Raw genomic sequence first — 21,428 nt, forward strand, 5'->3', positions numbered from 1 at the left:
CCTCCCCCTCTCCAGCCCCTAGAGGGGCATATTCTCATTAACATTCTTAATGTTAATTGGAATTACATGTGCACATCAAGAGGAGAATACACCTCCAGATGCGATATTTGCAAGCTTCATATTAAGCCAGGTTGTGTTGAAATAAAACACAATACTGAACATAGAGTCTTCTCTTGATATTGAACAGTAATATATGTTTTTACTAACAAAACCAGGTCTTACACACAAGGAAAAATGAATTCATATGCTATAACCACAGCCTCCATTACTGAAGGATCTCATCTTGCAGTTTCTCAATCATGTGAAAAATCCTGCTGCCTATGAGGTGCATATAGGCTTATGATCCAGCACATTTTTCTGTAATGGAAATTAGTTGTAGATCTGAACAATTTTAAAATGGTGACAAAAGAGCATGACTTAGACTCATTTATTCAGAAAAGAAGTTGTATGGTTCACTGGAAAAATTAATTTAAAAAAATTAAAGGCTGGTCCCCATACGCTCTACACTTATAAAAATAATGCATTTTTGTTAACAAAAATTGTCAGTTCTCAAATCTTCTCATAAGTAAACATGCAAAAGGATAAAAAGTAGGCAACATCAAAGGCACTTTCAAAAATTCTTTTTAAATTCACTATAATTTAAATGTGATTTCACAATAATTTAAATTTTGTTTGAATTATGTTTATGTTTAGTTCCCTACAATATCTGTTTGCAAAATGTAAATGCAGAGTAGATTTGAAAACAGTGCAATCTGATATCTGGAAAGTCCAAATAGACTAATTTAATTTTTGCAAAAAATTCATGCTGGAATAACATTTTCCTTACTGAGCCTTTCCACTCCCATGTAATGGGAATTTTCTATTGTTATTTTTAAGCAGTACATACAATAATTCATAAACATCTCCAAAAGAATTAGATAAAACTCAGTCCTAGAAACAAGGGACAGATTTGACTCAAAAGGCATGGATAGAGTTTCATTCCTTTGAAGAAACTCTTCCAAAATTGTTACAGAAACATACATTGAAATAATGTCAGATTCAAGTAGAAATCCTAATAAATAAAACCATATGTTGAAGTATCTCAGCTAGAATTTGCCAAGGCTGTAAAATACATACATACAAGTCAGACAATATCAAGGAAAATGGAGTTGGAGCTGAGGAAAATGTTCATTTAGTAATGATCTTTCTTCCTGTAGTGACATGCTAGGTTTAAGCCCCTGACATATTGGAAGTGCTCATGTAAAATCTGATTTACCTATTCTTCCTTGCAAGAAAAGATGGTCATCAAAACAAGGCTTTTTTGGGAATAAGTAATGCAAAGATCACATCTATCTTGCTAATATTATAGAAATACAGAAGAGATGTACACCAGAATATTTTTTTAAAAAGGAAAAAACAATCCCCTCCCCACACTAAAATAATATACTGAATGCCAGGTTTCAGGTATGTTGCAGTCACAAATGCATAGAAATGAGACGGGGGCAGGGGGGGCAGAGAGGGGAAGAAAAAAAAAAGCAGAGAAGCCTTTCTAGGTCAACTATTCCATCCATCTGCTGGAGTAAGATCACTACCTACTACATACATGCTAGAGTTTTTCTCTGATTTTAAATGTCTTGTCTCCATCTGTTCAATTTGACCTTACCTATTTCATCTTGGATAGTAAAAATGGCTGCTGCATACTGCAATAATTCAGGGCAACATCTAAAAAATTTAAAAAATCAGCATGCAAAAGTCCTCTTATCCTTAGTGCAGCTGATTTTGAAGATGTTTACCCACAAAAGATCAAACTGGACAAACGATGCCTATAAGACTGTGCCGTCTGCGTGCGAAGCGTCATCTTTTCATCATATGGATTAGATTCTGAGCTAATCAGTCAGATTCAGAGCTGAACTGCTTTGGGTTCATCTTACAATGCAAATATTGGGGGGTGGGGAATGTTCAGCTGAAGTCTTCTGCAGTTAATGAATTGCCTTTTCCATTCTTATTAACTAAAATACTTTAACCACATTGTTTTTTTAAACTTAAACAATTATATTAGACGTAATCATTATTTTATTAACATTTTTCTCCGAGGATTTTTCTTTCTGATTATGAGTACTTCGCAATTTCAGACAGTATGATGGATGCTACTCTTCTATGACAAGAATTTTAACAGCCCTTCTTCAGCACTCAATGCACACCCAATTATGCGTCTGAGCTAGTAACCTTGAATTTATGTTACCATGGCGACAAACTGGTCATGCATTATGGATTATCATTGAAATTCTACACCCCTACCTAGCATAATGAGAGTTGGGGACTTAATCAAATCAGCCATTCTGTGTGACACAAAGTGAAGAACTAGCTCTTATTGTTCAGCCTGGAGAAAGGAAGCAGGCCTGATGGAGTGGCAGCTGCAGTGCCGCAGCCTGATAGATTGCCCTTATATACATTTGTGAATGTATAGACAGATGGTTTTCAATGCCTGGAATTTCTGGCTTAGGAAGCAGCTGTTCGGGTAACCTCTGCTGTCTCACCTTGTTGTCATGGAGCATGGCATGGAGACTGAGAATGCGGACGGGTGCACTGGCAATCTGACCGAATTTACGTGGTGTGGCACCCTGCTTTCATTCTGGGTCAGCAGGGCTCAGAGGGAGGCAGGGCCGGGGGAGCAGGCTGAAATGAGGTGCTCGGGTGTCCTCCAACCACTCTTCTGCCTGGTCTGCACAGAAAAAGACAGGCAAAATTACTTTGGGGAATCATTCCTGGGAATTTAATCCCCTTTACATCTCCTCCACTTTCTTGAAATCATGGTGTGATGTGGTACTCATGCACAGTTCAGGCATCGGTAAAGACACCCAGATTTCAAGTTGCCATACTGTATTCTGTCTGTATCTTGAGGCAGAAGAACTTCACTGAGGTCACGGATGAAGAAGGTTCAATGCCAGAAAATCAAACCAAATACATATAAAAAATGAACAATTGTTATAAATTTCTTACCCGCCAGAAATGTTTTCTGTCTTATTACTCAAAGTTCCCTCCTTATTCTGACACAAACCTATAGAAACTGCTGGAAATTCATTAACATTTTTTTATTTTAATGGAATAGTAGTAAAAATGCAAATATTTTAGAAAAATTGGGCCATAATACAAATTTATAAAGCTTAAAACTGTTTAGTGTAAGCATCTGAGTATTATGTTTCTCAGCAAAAGGAAGCTGAGCAACATACCATTGCTCATTTGTTCTTCTTATTTTTTATTATTATAGCCATAAGAGCATTATTTTTCTCCACTTAGTTCTCCATCCCTTGAAAAGCCTTAAATCTTTAAAGCCTCTGATTCCTCATAAAGACATACCTATTAAAAAATCCTTGCTTTTACAAAATCTTGATTAGCCATTTATTCCATGTCACCCTAATATTTTTGAAATCTAGATATTGCTACTGTAATATAGTTTATTTACTTATTTATATGTATAAGGTGACCATCACCATGGTTTCTGCACAGGGGGTGCTATGTGTCTGTCAGCCTTGCTATTACAGATTCATCAGACCTGTGATTTCAAAGTGTGCAATGTTCTCCCAGAATAAAACCTGGTATGACAATACCATTTCAAAGAAATACTTTATTTTAGATCTAACTGCTTCATTAATACTACTTTTCTTTCTGACAAACTGCCTGTGTTTTTGTTTTGGTGTATAAAGCATATTGCATGCATATGTTATGAAATTTAATTTTCAATGCATGTGCAGGAAGTGAATATTTCAGCAAGCTTGTAAAACAAATCATTATACAGGTTATCCAGGAGCCTTGAGGAATATCTATCTATCTATCTATCTATCTATCTATCTATCTATCTATCTATCTATCTATCTATCTAAGTAAAAACAGTCTCTCGTCTTCTGTGCAGCTTTCTCCTTCAAAAAGAGCCCCCGCTGCTCTGTGTTGACCCATGAGATTGCAGTGGCTCCCTGGGAGCCTTGTAGTCTATACACAAATGATTTGTGAACTGAAACATCCCAGGAGAGCCTAGGCATGAGAGACTGCACCCTCTTGGAAGGCTGATTCTTCAAGCCCTCTTCCAGCCAGAGATGCCAAGAAAGTTGATCATGCCCTCCCTTGGGGGTTTATAATTTATTATTTATTACTGTCATGGCAGCAAATTTGTCTTTAAAGCACACCCCAATCTTGACAGTGGCAGATTTCAATCACTGTTTGGTTACTAAAGTTTATCAGAAGACTTTTAGAATTACTTGAATTAAAATACTTTTTTCTATTAATAAATACAACCAGAGTTTCACAAAAATTGTTCATTCACACAAAATTGTCTTTGACAGCACAGTGACTGCTTGACTGAGAGTAGGGGAGAAAATTCAGAGATAGGAATTGATGGAATAAGTAAATAGAAGGATATCACTATAATCTTTCTCAATGAAACAATGAATTAACTTTTTTAATCTTTAATTTACAGTGCCTGAAATTTCCATGTGTTTATATGTTTAAGCCAAACCCTTAAATCTGATGTTAATATCAGCTTTATTTTACTTAAATTAAATCTTTTATGGCTGAGTAGATTTTATTGTGTGGGCATTTTGGAAAAGGATGTTACAGTTTGGTCTATCAGAGCAAGCCAACAAAAATACTGGTATATGCTTTAAATTAAAATCCAAAGGCAAAAAATAAGAAATGAAAATATACTAACATGGACATGGGGAAGCAAGTGCTTCTTTCTGTTTAGAAATATTCCACAAGAAAGAAGATTTTTGGAATATTTTCATTATGTGTTTTTTTAAAAAATGATTTTTAATAGAGCAGGCTAACTTCAAAAGCAATGTAACAGTATGGTAAAGAAAATTACATTAGGCTAAGAATAAATACTTGGGCCCAGCACTTGATTTATGACTCAATTGTACACCTCAAGAAATAAAGAAGTGTGTGCAATACTGTTCCAAATATTATCAGCAAGGAAAGAACTAAATTTAGAGCCTATTTTACCAACTTTTACTTAGACTAAGTAGAATTTTTTTTTAGGAAATACTTCTGTTGATCTCAGTAAAATTATTATCAGGAGTCATTTCTTTCCTTTAATAATTTATGCTCCCAGAGAAGAATCTGAATATCAAAAAGTAAAGTTTCTGAAACATAACATTGTCATTAGAAGGAGAAGCTGAAGAAAACACTTCTGAGCTATTGTTGCTTTGGATTTGCACAAACTTGTGGCAGACATTGTTAAAAACTCTGCAGCTGGAAACAAGCTATAAGCATTTCCTTGGAAAGTTTAACCCCATAGATTTAAAATACTGTCTCTTGACCTTTTTAATTAAAGGATCATACATCCTTCCATCACCCCCAATAATCAAGGATTAACTATTTCCTTCATAAAACAACTTTAAAATGACCATTTTGTGGGTTGCAGACTAAGCAATTTTTCTCTTGTAACTTCCAAAAAGGAAACAGAACTACAAATTTTAGTTTACTATTTTTTTTCCTCATGTTATTCATGCACTTTCTTGTAGGGGTAAGAAAGCCAATATAAATGTACATCAGGAAAAATTTTGCAACCATTTAAGTGGTGCTGTCGTATGGTCCACTAGCAGCCACATGGCTGCAGGCTGGGATCTCTCTGGGATGTGGATGGTGGCTGCAGTTTGCCACTGTATTGTCTGATCTTGGCTTTAGGTCTTCACTCAGCATAAGGAAGCAAAAGAAAGGGTACACATCTCATCTATCACCTGCCCACTTCAGTGCAATGACAGCCAAATTGATAGCATTTTAGGGACTCAAAAACCAACATAAAATTCTTAAACTTTGCAGGCTTTTTTAAGAAATATGGACTGAAAGCTACATTTTAATAATTTTGGAGCAAGAGGAGAGCTGTGTAGGGTAATGCAAGATACAGGTAGTCTTGGAATTTCAGGGTTTGAGCAAAATGTTGTTTCCATTTCTGAGGGGGTGTGAGAGTGTACCAGTAATTGCAGGTTTACTTAAAGTCACTACCTCTTTGTGAGTATGTAAGCCCTCCTGTTTTGCTTTAATTCACCCACTTAGTCACAACCAGTGCAGCCAGATGATATGTTTCTCTTTCTTGTGAAATGCACTTAATAATAAGAACTGAATGTCTGTCTAGTGAGAACACTTTTATAATCCACTGTACCAGCTTTTTCACATCCAGGATCTGACAGCTAGGCTCATGAAATCTTTTTGCTGTCACACTGAGATATTTCATTTCTAACAGAGCTCAGCTGATGAGAAACTTCAGAGTTTATGGTTACTCCGACAGCAAGACTACCCCAAAAATATAATTAAAACTGTTTTCTTTCATCCATGCATGTCTACAAGAAGTTTAGAGGGGTCACTTGAAAAGCCCACCCTCACTTTGCCTTTCAAAGGGTCATTTCAAAGCTAAGTATTTACTGGTATCATTCAAACTACATCTAAAAGTCTCTCCTATTGTCTTTTGCTGGGATATTTGTTCAAAACTTCATACGCTCAGGTTCGTGAAGATACCAAGAAATGCAACTCACCCCAGAATCCCCTCACCCTGTCCATGGGCCAGGACCCTGTTTCAGCAAACCTCAGGGCTGTCAGTCCCTGACACAGCAGCATCTGCTCCTTGGCCCTGGTGCTTCTCTCATCTCAGCAGCAACAGAAAAATGAACCATTTTTTTTTTTAAATCTTAACAGAATCCTTTTATATGTATGTGAAGTTCTATGCATCATATTTATTCACTGTTAGTTTATATGTTGGTTTGGCATATTGAGACACATGAAATTGTGCATAGATGTTTACCAGTTTAGGAATCTTGTGCACAGATATGTATGTGTATGCACATCTCACTAATATATATGAATGTTCTTTTGGACACTTTTCTTCCTATGTGAATATTGAAACTTGCATTTTTTTAATAAATATTTAGGAGTTTTGTTCTTCTTTTAAATCATTCTTTGTGCTTAAGGCACAAATGCATCTATGTAGTTACATACACAGTAAGATTCTCCAACAAAAGCAAATGGACAGGGTAAAACATAAAGAGGGGGAAGTTGTTCCATGGTATACTCCACCCTGAGCTCTGAGCTTGTGCCATGGGTGAACGCCTCTGGCTCCACGAGCGTTCTGCCTAATGCTGCTGGCTCAGCTCCAGCCACTGCCACCAATTTACACCCACTCAGCTTCTGATCCAGCAGGCCAAAACTGATTATCAGAGAAAAGATGCCAGATGAGTGCTAGACTGTTTGCAGCTTAGCAGACAACCTGCAGAGGCAAAAGGCTGCTCTTTGTAAAAAGTAAAAAGCCAAAAGTGATTCTTTGGTAGTAAATCTGTGGAACAGTTTTCTGATACTAAATATGTGAGGCAACTCTGATATTAGAATGCTCCCTGAACTGTCAGTAAATCCAGACAAAGCTGCTGCAGATTTAATGACATTAATTGGAGTAGCTGAAATTCTGGAGTAATGTTGCAGAAAAGAGGTGGCTTGGGATGATCACTTGATCTGGAAATAGCTTTAAAAACTGGAAGACCTGTCCCTGAGGACAGTCTCTGCCAGATTAACCTCCTGGGCTCTACAGCACTCTCTGAGGTGGTGTTATACTTTTCCTTCAAAATTTGTAAAAGTAAGGCAGGCAAGATAGGCCTGGGGACAGTCTAAGGCAAATACTTTACAATGAAAGATACAGAGAAGGCAGGAGAGCTGTGTAAGAAACTGTACTTTTTACTTTAAGTTCCTCATTTAACATTTGGAAAATTAGACAAGCAATTATTTCACTGTGATTTGTCTTTTAGCAATTCACCTCATGTTTTACAGTAATTTGATAGGAAACACCTATTTCAATTATTGTCAAGACTTTTATTCTTAAATAAACTTTCTTCCAAAGGAAAAAAGAGAAACTTTCAATCAGTTCCAACTAGGCACAGACAGAGAGTCTATCCACTTTTGGCACCAGTGCAGACCACTGTGTGTTTCTCTGCCCTATAAGCCACTAACATAAATACATTGACATTGTTAAGGTTCAGTGTGGACAAAAGAGACCCCTTGGCACACTAATAACAAATAAAACTGTGTGGCATTAAGCATGTCCCTTCTACCAGTGCTTGGTGTGTGACGCCTGTACACATTTCCTTTCATGCTACACTTTTAGCCTTTCTTCCCTCTCTCAAACAGATGTGAAGTCAAAGGGTAAGATGCTTTCATATCACTGCAAAGTGTAAAGCAAGTATTGAGAAAATTAAAATAACATAGACCGTAGAATAAGCATTGCACAGTAGACAAGACTTTAAACATCTGATTTATACAAAAGCGTTGTTGTTTCATGTGAATAGGCAACTAAATACGGTGATGTAATGAATGAACAAACGTAGATACTGGACTTCTTTTATACACTCCCACTCCTACCTCACCATATATGTAATGTGATACAATAAAAGCTTTCATTTTGTATACAATGGCAGAGCTTAAATAAGCAGGTCAGTTTCTTCTTATAGACAACTGTCATGAAGATAAAGTTTGAAAACAGATACACAGAGCTTTTTGGGGGGAAATAAAACAAAAATGTTTGGAGGAATATCTGTGAGAGTTGATTTTTCATTTTCAGAGTAAAATAAATGGAAATTTCTCTCCGATATAAACATATTAAGTATCTCTTTTTTCCATAGGTATGGAGTTCATTTAGGAACAGGGAAAAAGAAAGAACTCATTTGCCTAGTTACAGAACTAATAGTAGAAATGAGCCTTTGTAGCAAGAAGGAGGAAATCCTGGTGTTGCAGTAATCAGAAAGTTGCTGAGCTTTTTACTGAGGCAGGAGTCACCCTGAAGAGTTGGGTGATGGGCAATTCTATTGTTTTGGGTGATGGGAGAATAAGAGTGTAAGGAATCAATTGTTCTAGTGTTCCAGCTACTTACACCACAAAACAAAGCTCCTAACCTAGGAAGGGCTCTTGATTGCCAAAAGAGGGAATAGACAAAACTCCAGTATGTTGGGAGCACTATGAAGTATGTGGGATACTTACTGAAGATGAAATACAAGATGTAACCACTCACAAAAAACAAGAAAGAAAGGAGACAGCAGACTTCACACATGACATACAAAGTAGTGCAAGGGCTGACCCAGCAAAAATGATGGGATTGGTTATATAGGACTCACTGCAGTGAAACTCACTACTTAAGAAAACTGGATTCAGATTTTACTCTATACAAATACTGTGTAGAAAGTCTGTTCAGAGCAGCCCCAAATATTGTTAGAAATACTTGAACAGATTGGAATCTACATCAATATCCTGTTGAAAGCCTTTGGGCATGCTGGTTTTGAGGACATGATCATCCAGAGGAATTAATGGTCCCCTCAACAGGGCTATGAAATGTATGTATGTATGGCCAGACTTTATGAATGAAGATGTGGGAAGAGCTCTCCCCACGTGGGTGTGCCCTTCCAGCCTGTACAGTGGAATTTTTTAGGTGAGGCACAGCATGTGCAGAACTGGTCCCACTGTTTCAGTCCTAAGGTCCATTTGCCATGGGCGAGCGAGCTGGGACAGTGACAGTGGAGTCCTCGGGACTGTCTACGGCAGCCGGTACTAACGCAGAGCATCCGAGATCTGACAGGATCAGATGGCAGGGAGGCATTGAACTGCCAGGGGACGGTCCCCACAGAGACTCAAACTCATGTCCTTGGGATTCAGAGTCCAGAGTGCTCTCCTTTACACCATGGGACCACCCTTATGAAATGCAACTTGGTGTTGTATAAACCTACAAAGTAAGCCCAACACTGCTGAAAATGTCTCTGACTTGCTGCTGGACTAAAGTACTTGAGTACTTTGAGCATATGGGCTATGAGATGCAAATAGGTAGTAATGAGCATGTGCACTGCCATCTCATTGAAAACCCACAGAAATTTTAGGAGTTTTCAACAAGAATAAGACTATTATATGTAATGAAATCCTGGCTGTAATACCTCAAGATTTACTCAGCATTCATCTCTGAGGGGAAAACAGGCACTTGTCAAGGAGAAAATAAAAAAAGAGAAAGCACTTAAGCAATAATCTTACTTCTCTAGGCAGCAAGTCATTTAAGTTTTATGGAATTTTCCCTAAGTGAAGAAGCATCGAGTATTATCACATTTTATGTTTTTACGAGATTAAAAATAATTCATAAAGGAAAAGAGTGTTGTTTGAGAAATATCATTCTAAACTTTCTTGCATATGAGTTGCCTGTGCCTTTGCTCACCAGTGGTCCCTCTGCCTGGGTGGTGAATATGTAGTCCTGTCATTAACAGCAGTAGCTTACAGTGTCTGTAAGACTGGCCTAGAGGAGTGCTTACAGGGAGGAAGGGATGAACCAGATCTTACTATATTAAGTTGCTTTTCCTAACTTACAGGTGGAGTACGAGTTGTATTTCACAACAACTCACAACAACTCACAACAACAACTCACAACAACTCTGTACCCTACATAAATGAAAATCTATTTCACACTCCGTTATCCCCTGGGAGAGTGGAGGAACCATAGGCCTTGGTGGAAGCAGCTTGTGGCAGGTCCAGGTTAGGACTCTATAAAAAGATAAGGAGACAATACCTACAGGAGCTATCTTTGCTCTCCCCAAGAAAGAGGCACATGCTTAGATGTCATATTGTCTTCCTGAGTTCATCTTTTAAAAATAAGCATCAGAACTATGGGATTTCTTGTTTCCTTCCAAATATGAAACACAGCATATAAAAAGACAGAGGTCTTAAAACAATGCACTTTGTTTGCACACTTCAGTTATTTGATACTTATCCTATCATGTGAGGAAAAATCTCATTTTACAGCCTCTTTTCACAGTGTTTAATTTTGATATAAATATGTACAGTCTTCACATTAGTTTTTTTTCCCCCATAACCAGAAGCAGTTGGCTGGAACATAACTTAAATTGATTTTTTAAAAGACATGATATAACATTATGTGCTATTATACAATAAAAGAATTGGCTTGTGTCTCCTGCCTTATGTTCTTTAGATCAGGACAACCTTACTGCCTCAATGAGTCTATCTCACTGTATGACCTGCTTAGCTGTAATCATACCTTGGAGTCTTTGATTACAGTAAAGCTGATGCCATGGTGAATTTCCCTTTAATATTTACATTGTGAGATCTGCTGAAATGATGCAATGTCCTTCTTATCTGAAGTACATTAGCTCAGTGTGTCTGTGAATCAGCATCATTAGATCTGCATGAGTTCATCCTTAAAAGGGATTAAAAATATTCTCTCTTCTGGGAATGGGGGGGACAAACACTGCTAATAGCAGTTCTCAATTAATTTAGGGTTTATGACATTATTGTCCTTGTTCTGCTTTTTTTCACTTAGGGTATTTAACACTTGAGAGTAAAACTCATCCACGAGGATGGACTGAGACTTTTGGTGTTTACTGCTGTTTTTCTGCAAGAAATTCTTCAAAATCTTTCATGCAAAGGAGAGTCTATAGTGTGCATATATGTATACATAAATATATATGTATGTATGTATGTATATTTTCCTTCCCAGTCCTTTCTTATCAGAACTGCTTCAATTGATTTATATGTCTGTTGTCTGAATGTGCATGGGTAGCAGTTTACTGGAAGGACAGCGAAAGAATAGTAGCATTTGCTATGTTATGGGATTGTCACAAGTAATTCTAGTTAAATATACAATTTTGGTTTTGTTGCATTTAACAAAAATTGTTTCATTTATAAGTTTTTTTGCAGTTACAGAAAATTAGTGTAATTCAATTTCAAGTACAAATTACATTTTTTCTTATTTGTCTGGGTAGAATTTTAAGGCGTTCTTGTTTAATATTTTTTTTCTGGAAAGAAAAAATTGTAACTTTTCCATATTGGAGGTCTCCTTTGAAAATATCACAACTTTTACTGCTCTTTGCACTTGTCTCAGCATCCTAGAGCATAAAAAAAAAAAAGTTGTGCATTTTTCTGGCATGAATATCAAGTCATATATAAAAAAGCTTTCTTTGTGAATGATGGATTGAAACAAATTTTATGCCCACACTTGAATTCATCATTACTGGTCACTGTGGATGAGCCAGGATAGGAAGTGTATGTTACTTTTTATGTAAGCTCTAAAAACTCTTGCCAAAGTGAATCATGCATAGCTCTACACTAGTCTCTCATACTGATCAAGATAACAAGAAACAATTTTCCCCTTGAAGCATTTTGATGATATTTTTTTCCCTCTAATCAAAATTTTTCTTCATGTTCTCTCACTTCTACTATCAGCTGGAGTTTTGGATTTCAAAGTAATAGAGCTTCAGAATTTCTCTGAAAATTAGAATTTTTCAGAAGTCTTGCTATTATTGCCAATTTTTAAACTAATAAAAAAAATCTAATATAACAATATTTTGTCAGAATTCATATGACAGTGCTATATCATCAATACATTTCTATCAGCCAGAACATTAAGAACTAAACATGGTTATAAATATCACAGAGTGTCAAATCCGTATTTCACATAAACACTATAATTATTGTATGTTTAATCTATTCTGAAACAATTTAAAAGATTTTAAAAAAATTTAAAAAAAATACTTTTAGCTATAATGTCTAGACATATGTTTTCATTCCAGTGTAGTTTTTCTCAAAATCAAGTTACACCCAATTAAATTGGGTACCTCAACATTTCTGGTTGACATTATCACTTGTAATCTCATTCACATTACTGTGAGACTGATAATGCCACTTTCCTGGACTGACTGATGCTGTAGTGGACATGCAATTGATGCCGAAAGGGTTTTTTTTAACTTTTCAATTTTCATATTTTGTAGATTTTAGAGACACAGTAGATGCAATGCTGTAGATTTTAGTGAATTAATATTTAGCAGCTTGTAGCACAAAGTCCTTCTATCTCTACCCCTGCTCCAGAACAGGCAGCTAAGATCTGCCAGCTGTTTAGTCTCTTCCTCAAGGTACCTGATTAAAGCATATCAGAAGAGAACATAAACATGGAGCAGTGTGACCCAAAGCCCTGGAAAGCGTCCAAGAGACCTTTGTGTACTGAAGAAGAGGAGGTGGATGAAGACAGAGGGTCCCAACGACCCCAGCCCCAATTCAACGGGGGTGGGAACTGGGAGGGGACAGAGGTGGAACTGGACATGTGGACAGTAGTGATTGGATAGGTTATATTATAAAAGCTATAGAACTTAGAGCTTGCGGGCGCGCGCGTCGAGGTATTCCTGGATGAGCGGGGTTGCTCATTAAAGTGCCTGCCCATTATCTTATCTCCTACAAAACTTGGCTCGGAGTCTTTTTTACAGACTTCTACGGCAACAGTTTGGCGCCCGAAAGGTGGAAGCAGGACCTGATTCACTTCAAATTCCTGGTCCGGACCACGGAGGTGAGATAACGGGCAGTTACTTTGGGTTTCTGTGGCATTTGGCTACGGAAAGGGGGGATTTTTGCCCCTGGTAGGAATACGGAAGGGCCGGGAGGGAGAACTGGCCTTAGGCCTAGCCAGTTTCCTGGCCTGGGAGGGCGAGGGTTTCGCCTGGAAGGGACGGGGTTGTCCCTTGAGCCTCGGGAAGGGCAGACCACGCAGCATTTGCAGGAGGGTAGCAGGCTGGGAGGCCGGCTGCAAGGGGGACGCCTCTTGTGAACTCCGGAGTCAAAGCTGTTTGGTTTAGCCTGAGGCACTGGTGGTGGTGTTGCTAAAGAATCACTATGGGCTGTGTCCAAAGTTCAGAGGACGAGATACCAAAAGATTCCCCTTTAGGCTTGGTTTTAGATCACTGGAGTCCTCTTACTGGTTCTGAAACATCTTTGAAGAAACAGGAACTGTGTAGGCTCTGTCTTAATATGTGGCCACTTCATTGTAAGCGTGGGGGAAAGGTTTGGCCCGAAACTGGGTCTTTTGTGCTAGAGGATGTGTTACAGCTAATTTCGATCTTGCATACAGAGGAGAGATGGAATGAAGTGAAGTATGCTGAGTTGTTTTTGGCCTTTTTGTCCCATCCAGAATGGATGAGAGGGTATGAGAAGGGTATTTCTAACGCTGGCTCCCCTGCTGGGGACTCGAGAGAGCCTGTGTTTGTTCTGGGAAAGGCAAAGGGGAAACGGCATGGAAAAACCAAGAAGGAGGATATTAGCCAGGTTTATATTCCTAAGGAAGAGGATTGGGACCTCTTAATTGCTCCAAACTTGAGGGCTGGAGCAGCCGGAGGGGCTGCTGGATCCGGTCCCGGAGCGGGGGCAGCGGTGGCTGCTGGATCTGGTCCTAGAGTGGGGGCAGGGGCTGCTGGAGTAGCAGTTCCCAGCCCAGGGCTGCCGGCGGGACCTGGTGGAGCAGCAGCGGGGGTGGCTGCTGGAGACGGGGAGTTGCTTGTCCCCTTACCGAGGCCGGAGCTGGCAGCACAGAGCGTGCAGGCTGGTGGAAGCGGGGCTGACGCTCTGCAAGCGATTGATGGGGCTGCAGCTTTGCAGCCAGGCACGGCAGGGAAAGCCGGGGCGTTCGATCAGCGAGGCGCGGTTACCGTAGCAACAGGGGCCATAGGAGCGGCTGGAGCCGGGGCAGGGACTCAGGTTGGAACGGATCTCACGGCTAGAACAGATCAGCCCGTGGGAAGGGGAGATCATGGACCTGGAGGGGCTGTGCTCGACCCCTCAGGGACGGCAAAGCCGGCAGGACCAGCTGATCTTATAGATTTCAGTGCGAGCGATGGTGTGGTGGCAGGAGCCGCAGGAGGGGTTGAGGTGGTACCCAAAATGGAGAGACCTTCTCCATACAACCTGGGAGCTTTCGATCCTGCCTTCGAAGGCAGGGCCAGGCATGCCTCCTTCCCCTTAACGCCTCCCGTTCCTTACCCGTATGGATTATATCTGTACCCAGGGGGGTACAGTGGAGGCGGGGTTGTCCCCACTGCTCCACCTTGGCATACAGAGCCGCGGGGCAGAGGCGGGGGGGCAGCGGGGGAATTTCCTGCTTCGAGCTCACAGCAACAGGGAGCAAGGGAACAGAGGAGGGGAAGCCTCCCCCCACTTTTGTTGCCCAGGAATAAGGAATCAGACGTGGAGCCTTCAGGTGATGAATCGGATAGCTCAGAGGAGGAGGAAGCTCCTGTGGTAAAGCCAAAAGTGAAAGCTTCTGCGGCGCCCACTAGGAAAGCAGGGAAGAGATTGCTGACTGCCTTATCAGATCCTGATCCCATAGCTAGGAGAACAAGAAAAGGGAAGGAAAAGCTTGTGCTAGAAGCTCCTTTAAGGCAGGCTATGGGAAACCAAGGTCCTATGTATATAAAGACTCCTTTTTCACTGGTAGAGTTGCAGCAGTGGAAGGCTTCAGTGGGGTCATATAGAGACAATCCCGATAAAGTTGCTAACTATGTAGAAAGGGCAATAAAGACTCAAGATCCTGATTGGTTCGACCTGGAAGTGTTAATGGACACCCTATTGGACAGCACAGAGAAAGAAATGGTTAAGAGAGCAGCAAAAGCTGGAATTCAGCTACTGAGGGCAGCTGGGCAGATTTCGGGGGAGGTTCTGCAGATATTTCCCCCAATGGATCCAAAATGGGATCCTAATGTGCCAGCACAGAGGGAAGCACTGACACGATACCAGGAGTATGTGGTTTATGGGTTCAGACATGCTATCCCAAAAGCAGTGAATTGGGCTAAGATGTATGAGGTAAAACAGGACAAAAATGAATCTCCTACTGATTTCCTGAATAAGCTGAAAGATGTCATAAGAAAATACACAGACATAGATACAGAATCAGACACAGGGAAAAAGCATTTGGTTAATTTGTTCATAGGCCAGTCTGCAGATGACATAAGGAGGAAACTGCAGAAGGCAGAGGACAAAAAGGATATTAGTGAGTTGCTGGATATAGCTTGGGTGGTATACCGGAATAGAGAACAAAAGGGCAAAACAAAGGTGTTGGAACTGGAGGAAGATGACGGTCATGGACACTGTAACTGCCAGGAGCGTCGTAAACACAATACCCAGAATAAGGGGTGTAAGCATCATTACCAATATGATAGGTGTTCCTACTGTAAAAAGAAGGGGCACTGGAGAAAGGATTGCCCAGACCTGAGAAAGGATGAAAACCCTCCTCTTTCCCCTCCAGTCCCCCAGCTGACTGTGAGTCAGAATGCATGAAGCAGACCGGAGGTTACTACCCCAGCAGAACCTCTGGTTATAGCTAAGCTGGGGGAAGAAGAAGTTGAATTCTTGGTTGATACAGGTGCAGCTTATTCTGTGTTAAACACCTTGGAAGGGAAACTGAGTCATGATTCTATAACTGTAGTTGGTGCTACCGGGGTAAGTGAAACCAGGCCTTTCTTTAAGCCTCTGAAGTTTAAATTAGGCAAGCACTGGGTAACTCATCAATTTCTTTATATGCCAAACTCTCCCAAGCCTTTACTAGGCAGAGATTTGTTAGAGAAGTTGGAGGCTGAGATTAAATTCTGCAAAGGGGGGAAAATAAAAGTCATAATTCCTGATACTAAATATATCGAAGCAGCTACCTTTTTCATACAGGAAAGCCACGAGGAGATCCCAGCAGAGGTAGAGGATGCTGTCATCCCCTTAGTGTGGGCCAGTGATTACCCTGGAAGATCCAGGCAAGCAGAACCAGTAAGCATCACTCTCAAGCCAGGAGCAACACCGGTAAGACAAAAACAATACCCTTTGAGCCTAGAGAGCTTGAAAGGATTAGCACCCCTAATTGAAAAGTTTCTCAAATTCAAGCTATTGGTAGAATGTGAATCCAAATATAATACCCCTATCCTGCCTGTGAAAAAGGCCGATGGCAAGAGCTATCGTTTAGTGCAGGATCTAAGGGCAATTAACAGAATAACAGAGGACATACACCCTGTAGTGGCTAATCCATATACCCTGCTCACCACATTAACTGATGATTTAGGGTGGTTTACTGTGCTTGATCTCAAGGATGCCTTCTTCTGTATTCCTGTGCATAAAGACAGCCAAGAGCTCTTTGCTTTTGAATGGCAGAACCCTGAAACAGGAAGAAAGACCCAACTCACCTGGACAGTTCTACCCCAAGGCTATAAGAACAGCCCAACGCTATTCGGGAACCAACTAGCTAAGGAGCTGGAGGAATGGAGAAAGCAAGAGCCAGAGGGAATCCTCCTACAGTATGTCGATGATCTGATGCTCGGCACGAGAAGCCGGGATGAATGCATCAGACTCACTGTAAGTCTTTTAAATTTTTTGGGTTTAAATGGATATAAAGTCTCAAAAGGGAAAGCACAAATTGCAAAGGAACTAGTCATCTACCTGGGGCTGGAAATATACAAGGGACATCGACGGCTCAGTGCAGACAGGAAAGAAGCCATCTGCCGTCTCCCAGAGCCCCACACCGTCAGAGAGATGCAGGCTTTCCTGGGCATGGCAGGATGGTGCAGACTTTGGGTGGCTAATTATGGACTATTAGTCAAACCCTTATATGGAGCACTGAAAGCAGCCCAGGGAGGAGTCGTGGAATGGACTGATGAAACTAGAGCTGCATTTAAACAGCTGAAACAATCCTTGATGTCAGCTCCAGCACTGGGACTGCCAGACTTAACCAAACCTTTTGAACTGTTCACACACGAGCAACAAGGTGTTGCCCTGGGGGTACTGTCACAGACCCTAGGATGCCAGCGCAGGGCTGTGGCTTACTTCTCCAAACAGCTAGACAATGTCAGCCAGGGGTGGCCGGGATGTTTGCGAGCTGTGGCTGCGACTGTTATCCTAATCCAAGAAGCTCGGAAACTCACCCTGGGGCAGTGCATTGTCGTATATGTACCCCATGCAGTTCAGGCAGTGCTTGAGCGAAAGGGGGGTCACTGGTTGTCCCCTAGCAGAATGCTCAAGTACCAAGCTGTGTTGTTGGAACAGGATGATGTTACCCTGAAAACAACATCCAATGTAAATCCTGCCATGTTTCTGTCCTCGACACTAACTGACAGCGTGCCCGAGCATGATTGCTTACAGACACTAGAGGAGATCTACGCCAGCAGACCAGACCTGAAGGACACACCCCTTGAGGATCCAGACTGGGAGCTGTACACAGATGGGAGCAGCTTCATGCAGGATGGTAAGCGTTTGACAGGATATGCCGTCACAACGAAAGATGAGGTGATTGAAGCAAAAGCCTTACCAGCAGATGTATCATCCCAGAAAGCAGAACTAATTGCATTAACGAGAGCCCTGGAACTAAGCGAAGGAAAGAAGGTAAATATCTGGACAGATTCTAAATATGCTTTCAGCGTGGTTCATGCCCATGGAGCAATCTGGAAGGAGAGAGGCCTGTTAACTGCTCAGGGCAGTGGAATCAAACACGCAGACCAAATTAATGCACTTCTGCAAAGCATTTGGAAACCAGAAAAGGTGTCTATCATTCATTGCAGAGCTCACCAGAAGGGGAAAACAGCCCCTGAATTGGGAAATCATTTTGCTGATCAGGCAGCAAAAAGGGCTGCAGAAAAAGGCATCCTGCCAGTAATACCACAAAAAGAAATTGACTTGACAGGATTCACCCCAAAATACCATGAAAAAGACCAGCAGTTAATTAAGTCCCTTAACGCAGAAATTAAAGAAAGTGGATGGGCAGTTACACCCACAGGACAGGTCGTAGTTACAGCCCCAATCCTTAGAGAAATAGCTCTGCGGGAACATGAAGCTACACACTGGGGAAGTGAAAACCTTCTAAAGCACCTAAAAAAGGTAATCATAGGGACAGGCATGACCGAGGTCGTGCAATCCACTGTTAGCAAATGTGAAATTTGCAGGCAAAATAATCCTGACACAACCAAGAGAGTGGTGCTAGGGGTAACAAAGGCTGGAGACTTTCCTGGAGATTACTGGCAAATAGATTTTGCTGAGTTACCACCCAGAGAAGGGTATAAGTACATACTGGTACTAGTTGACACATTCAGTGGATGGCCTGAGGCATACCCCTGTCGCACCAACACAGCAAGGGAAGTGGTAAAAGCTCTACTTAACCACATAATTCCAAGATTTGGAGTTCCTCTGGGAATGTCATCAGACAGAGGGACACATTTCATTGCAACCATAGTTAAGGAGGTGTGTCGTACCCTCGGAATTGTTTGGGACTTGCATACCCCCTACAGGCCTCAGGCGAGTGGCAAAGTTGAACACATGAATGGTACCCTCAAAATGCAAATCAGTAAAATTTGTCAAGAAACATCCATGTCATGGGTTCAAGCTCTGCCTCTGGCTCTCCTGAGAATTCGTATTCAACCAAGGCGGAGGGATAACTTAAGCCCTTATGAAATACTGTATGGAAGACCATACCAAGCTCCGCACCTCCCGGGGGACATTCACATAAAAGGGAAAGTTGATTTACAAAAGTATTTAATGGCTTTAAGCTCTACTTTACAGAAACTCCAGAAATTTGTTGAGCTATCCAGACCGATCGGACTAGACACACCTGCTCATCAGTTCCAGCCCGGAGACTGGGTCTACGTCAAATGGTGGGACAACGATCCGCTGCGAGCTAAGTGGAAAGGACCCTTCCAAGTCCTGCTGACTTCTTTTACTGCAGTTAAAGTTGCCGGGAAAGGACCCTGGTTCCATTACTCCAGAGTGAAGAAAGCATCAATTCCTGGGACAATTGACAAAGCAGAACCAGACACTGATGACGATGATGCGGCTTAGACTGCTTCTTCTGTTCATGTGGTCTGTACAGTCGGTAACTATGATGCGAGTGTGGAATCAAAATTTACATGTGACCCTGGTGCAAAATGTGTCTAAAATCCTTCACAAAACTGACTGCTGGATTTGTACACAAACACCAGCAATTGATGATAATGAGAGTGATTGGCCCCTGATTGGTATTCTAATGAACGAGACAAACTTTGGTGAGACTTTCGGAGTCCCGGGGACATGGAAACTGGTTGAGAGAGCCTATTATTCAATACCCCTGAGCAATGTAATTCTCGGTCAAGATGATCAAACTGTTCCCTGTCTGTATATTAATGTTACAGGAAATGTCACCCTTCCTACCTATTGTGACACCAGCACAGCTACCAAGGGGTTAACCCCAAAGATGGTGATAAAAATGGCAGCACGACCCTGGAGAATAGTCCCTAAACAGGGCTCAGGGTGGTACTGGATCTGTGAAAATGAAGCCTGGAAAGTTTTACCCCTCAATAAAGACAGGGTCTGCACTTTAGGAGCTGTGATACCAAACATAACAATCTTTGACCGAATTGATGAACAAGAAGGGTGGGGAGGAATCTATCCCAGAAGGGTAAAGAGAACCAATAATCCCCTTATAGATCGTCCCACACTTTTCCACAGCATAGTCAGAGCTGCAATTCCATCCTTGGGAGTAAGTGAATTAGAAAAAGCAGTTGTCAATATCTCAGCTATCCTCGAAAACCTCCAAGATAAAACCACAGATGCTATTACAGCTTTGAAAGAAGAGGTCCACAGTTTGTCTCGTGTAGTTCTGCAAAATAGAATGGCCCTGAATTTGATACTAGCCTCACAGGGAGGTGTGTGTAAAGTCATTAACACTAGTTGTTGTTCCTACATAGACCAAAGTGGAAGAATTGAGAAAGATCTGGCTGCAATTCGGAAGCAAACCAAAATTCTGCATCAGGTAACCCTTGATAATGTCTCATTAGGCCTGGATGATGTTTTCCACAAGCTCACGTCATGGTTGCCGAACTGGACCTGGATGAAACAGCTGTTTTTGGTAGTGATATATATAATTAGTGTTTGCATAATTGCTTATTGCATGATCAAATGTTGCAAATGCTGTTCATCTCTTTGGTACAATTTCAAGTATGGAAAGTAGAAGCGAACAAAATTTTGAGTTTTGTCCGTTTCTAAAAGGGGGGACATGATGCCGAAAGGGTTTTTTTTAACTTTTCAATTTTCATATTTTGTAGATTTTAGAGACACAGTAGATGCAATGCTGTAGATTTTAGTGAATTAATATTTAGCAGCTTGTAGCACAAAGTCCTTCTATCTCTACCCCTGCTCCAGAACAGGCAGCTAAGATCTGCCAGCTGTTTAGTCTCTTCCTCAAGGTACCTGATTAAAGCATATCAGAAGAGAACATAAACATGGAGCAGTGTGACCCAAAGCCCTGGAAAGCGTCCAAGAGACCTTTGTGTACTGAAGAAGAGGAGGTGGATGAAGACAGAGGGTCCCAACGACCCCAGCCCCAATTCAACGGGGGTGGGAACTGGGAGGGGACAGAGGTGGAACTGGACATGTGGACAGTAGTGATTGGATAGGTTATATTATAAAAGCTATAGAACTTAGAGCTTGCGGGCGCGCGCGTCGAGGTATTCCTGGATGAGCGGGGTTGCTCATTAAAGTGCCTGCCCATTATCTTATCTCCTACAAAACTTGGCTCGGAGTCTTTTTTACAGACTTCTACGGCAACACAATGAAACTACTTGTGGAAGCTGTTCAGGAAGAGAGAACTGCACTGGCAGTCTGTAGGAAGCAGCATAATA

General features: G+C 41.1%; 1 protein-coding gene and 1 long non-coding RNA gene across 4 annotated transcripts in view; one reads left to right on the forward strand and one right to left on the reverse strand.

Moving 5' to 3' along the window:
- The window catches only part of LOC139668652 (uncharacterized), a 54,778-nt gene that overhangs the window by 16,074 nt on the left and 17,276 nt on the right, over positions 1–21,428 (reverse strand). For both annotated transcript variants that reach the window (XR_011697102.1, XR_011697101.1), the window contains one exon: positions 2,517–2,701. This is a non-coding gene — a long non-coding RNA (uncharacterized lncRNA). The remainder of the gene's footprint in view (positions 1–2,516; positions 2,702–21,428) is intronic.
- On the forward strand, positions 13,260–21,234 carry LOC139668651 (syncytin-A-like). Of its 2 annotated transcripts, none has more exons than XM_071548384.1 (2): positions 13,260–13,330; positions 19,336–21,228. In XM_071548384.1, the coding sequence occupies exon 2, from the start codon at positions 19,592–19,594 to the stop codon at positions 20,756–20,758; it is 1,167 nt and encodes a 388-aa protein (XP_071404485.1). In that variant the 5' UTR covers positions 13,260–13,330; positions 19,336–19,591; the 3' UTR covers positions 20,759–21,228. The 2 variants fall into 2 exon arrangements, with proteins under 2 accessions (XP_071404485.1, XP_071404486.1); XM_071548385.1 differs by lacking the exon at positions 13,260–13,330 and adding an exon at positions 17,755–18,165 and having other exon boundaries at positions 19,336–21,234.

Source organism: Pithys albifrons, chromosome 2, assembly GCF_047495875.1.
Source record: "Pithys albifrons albifrons isolate INPA30051 chromosome 2, PitAlb_v1, whole genome shotgun sequence".
NCBI classification, from domain to species: Eukaryota; Metazoa; Chordata; class Aves; order Passeriformes; family Thamnophilidae; genus Pithys; species Pithys albifrons.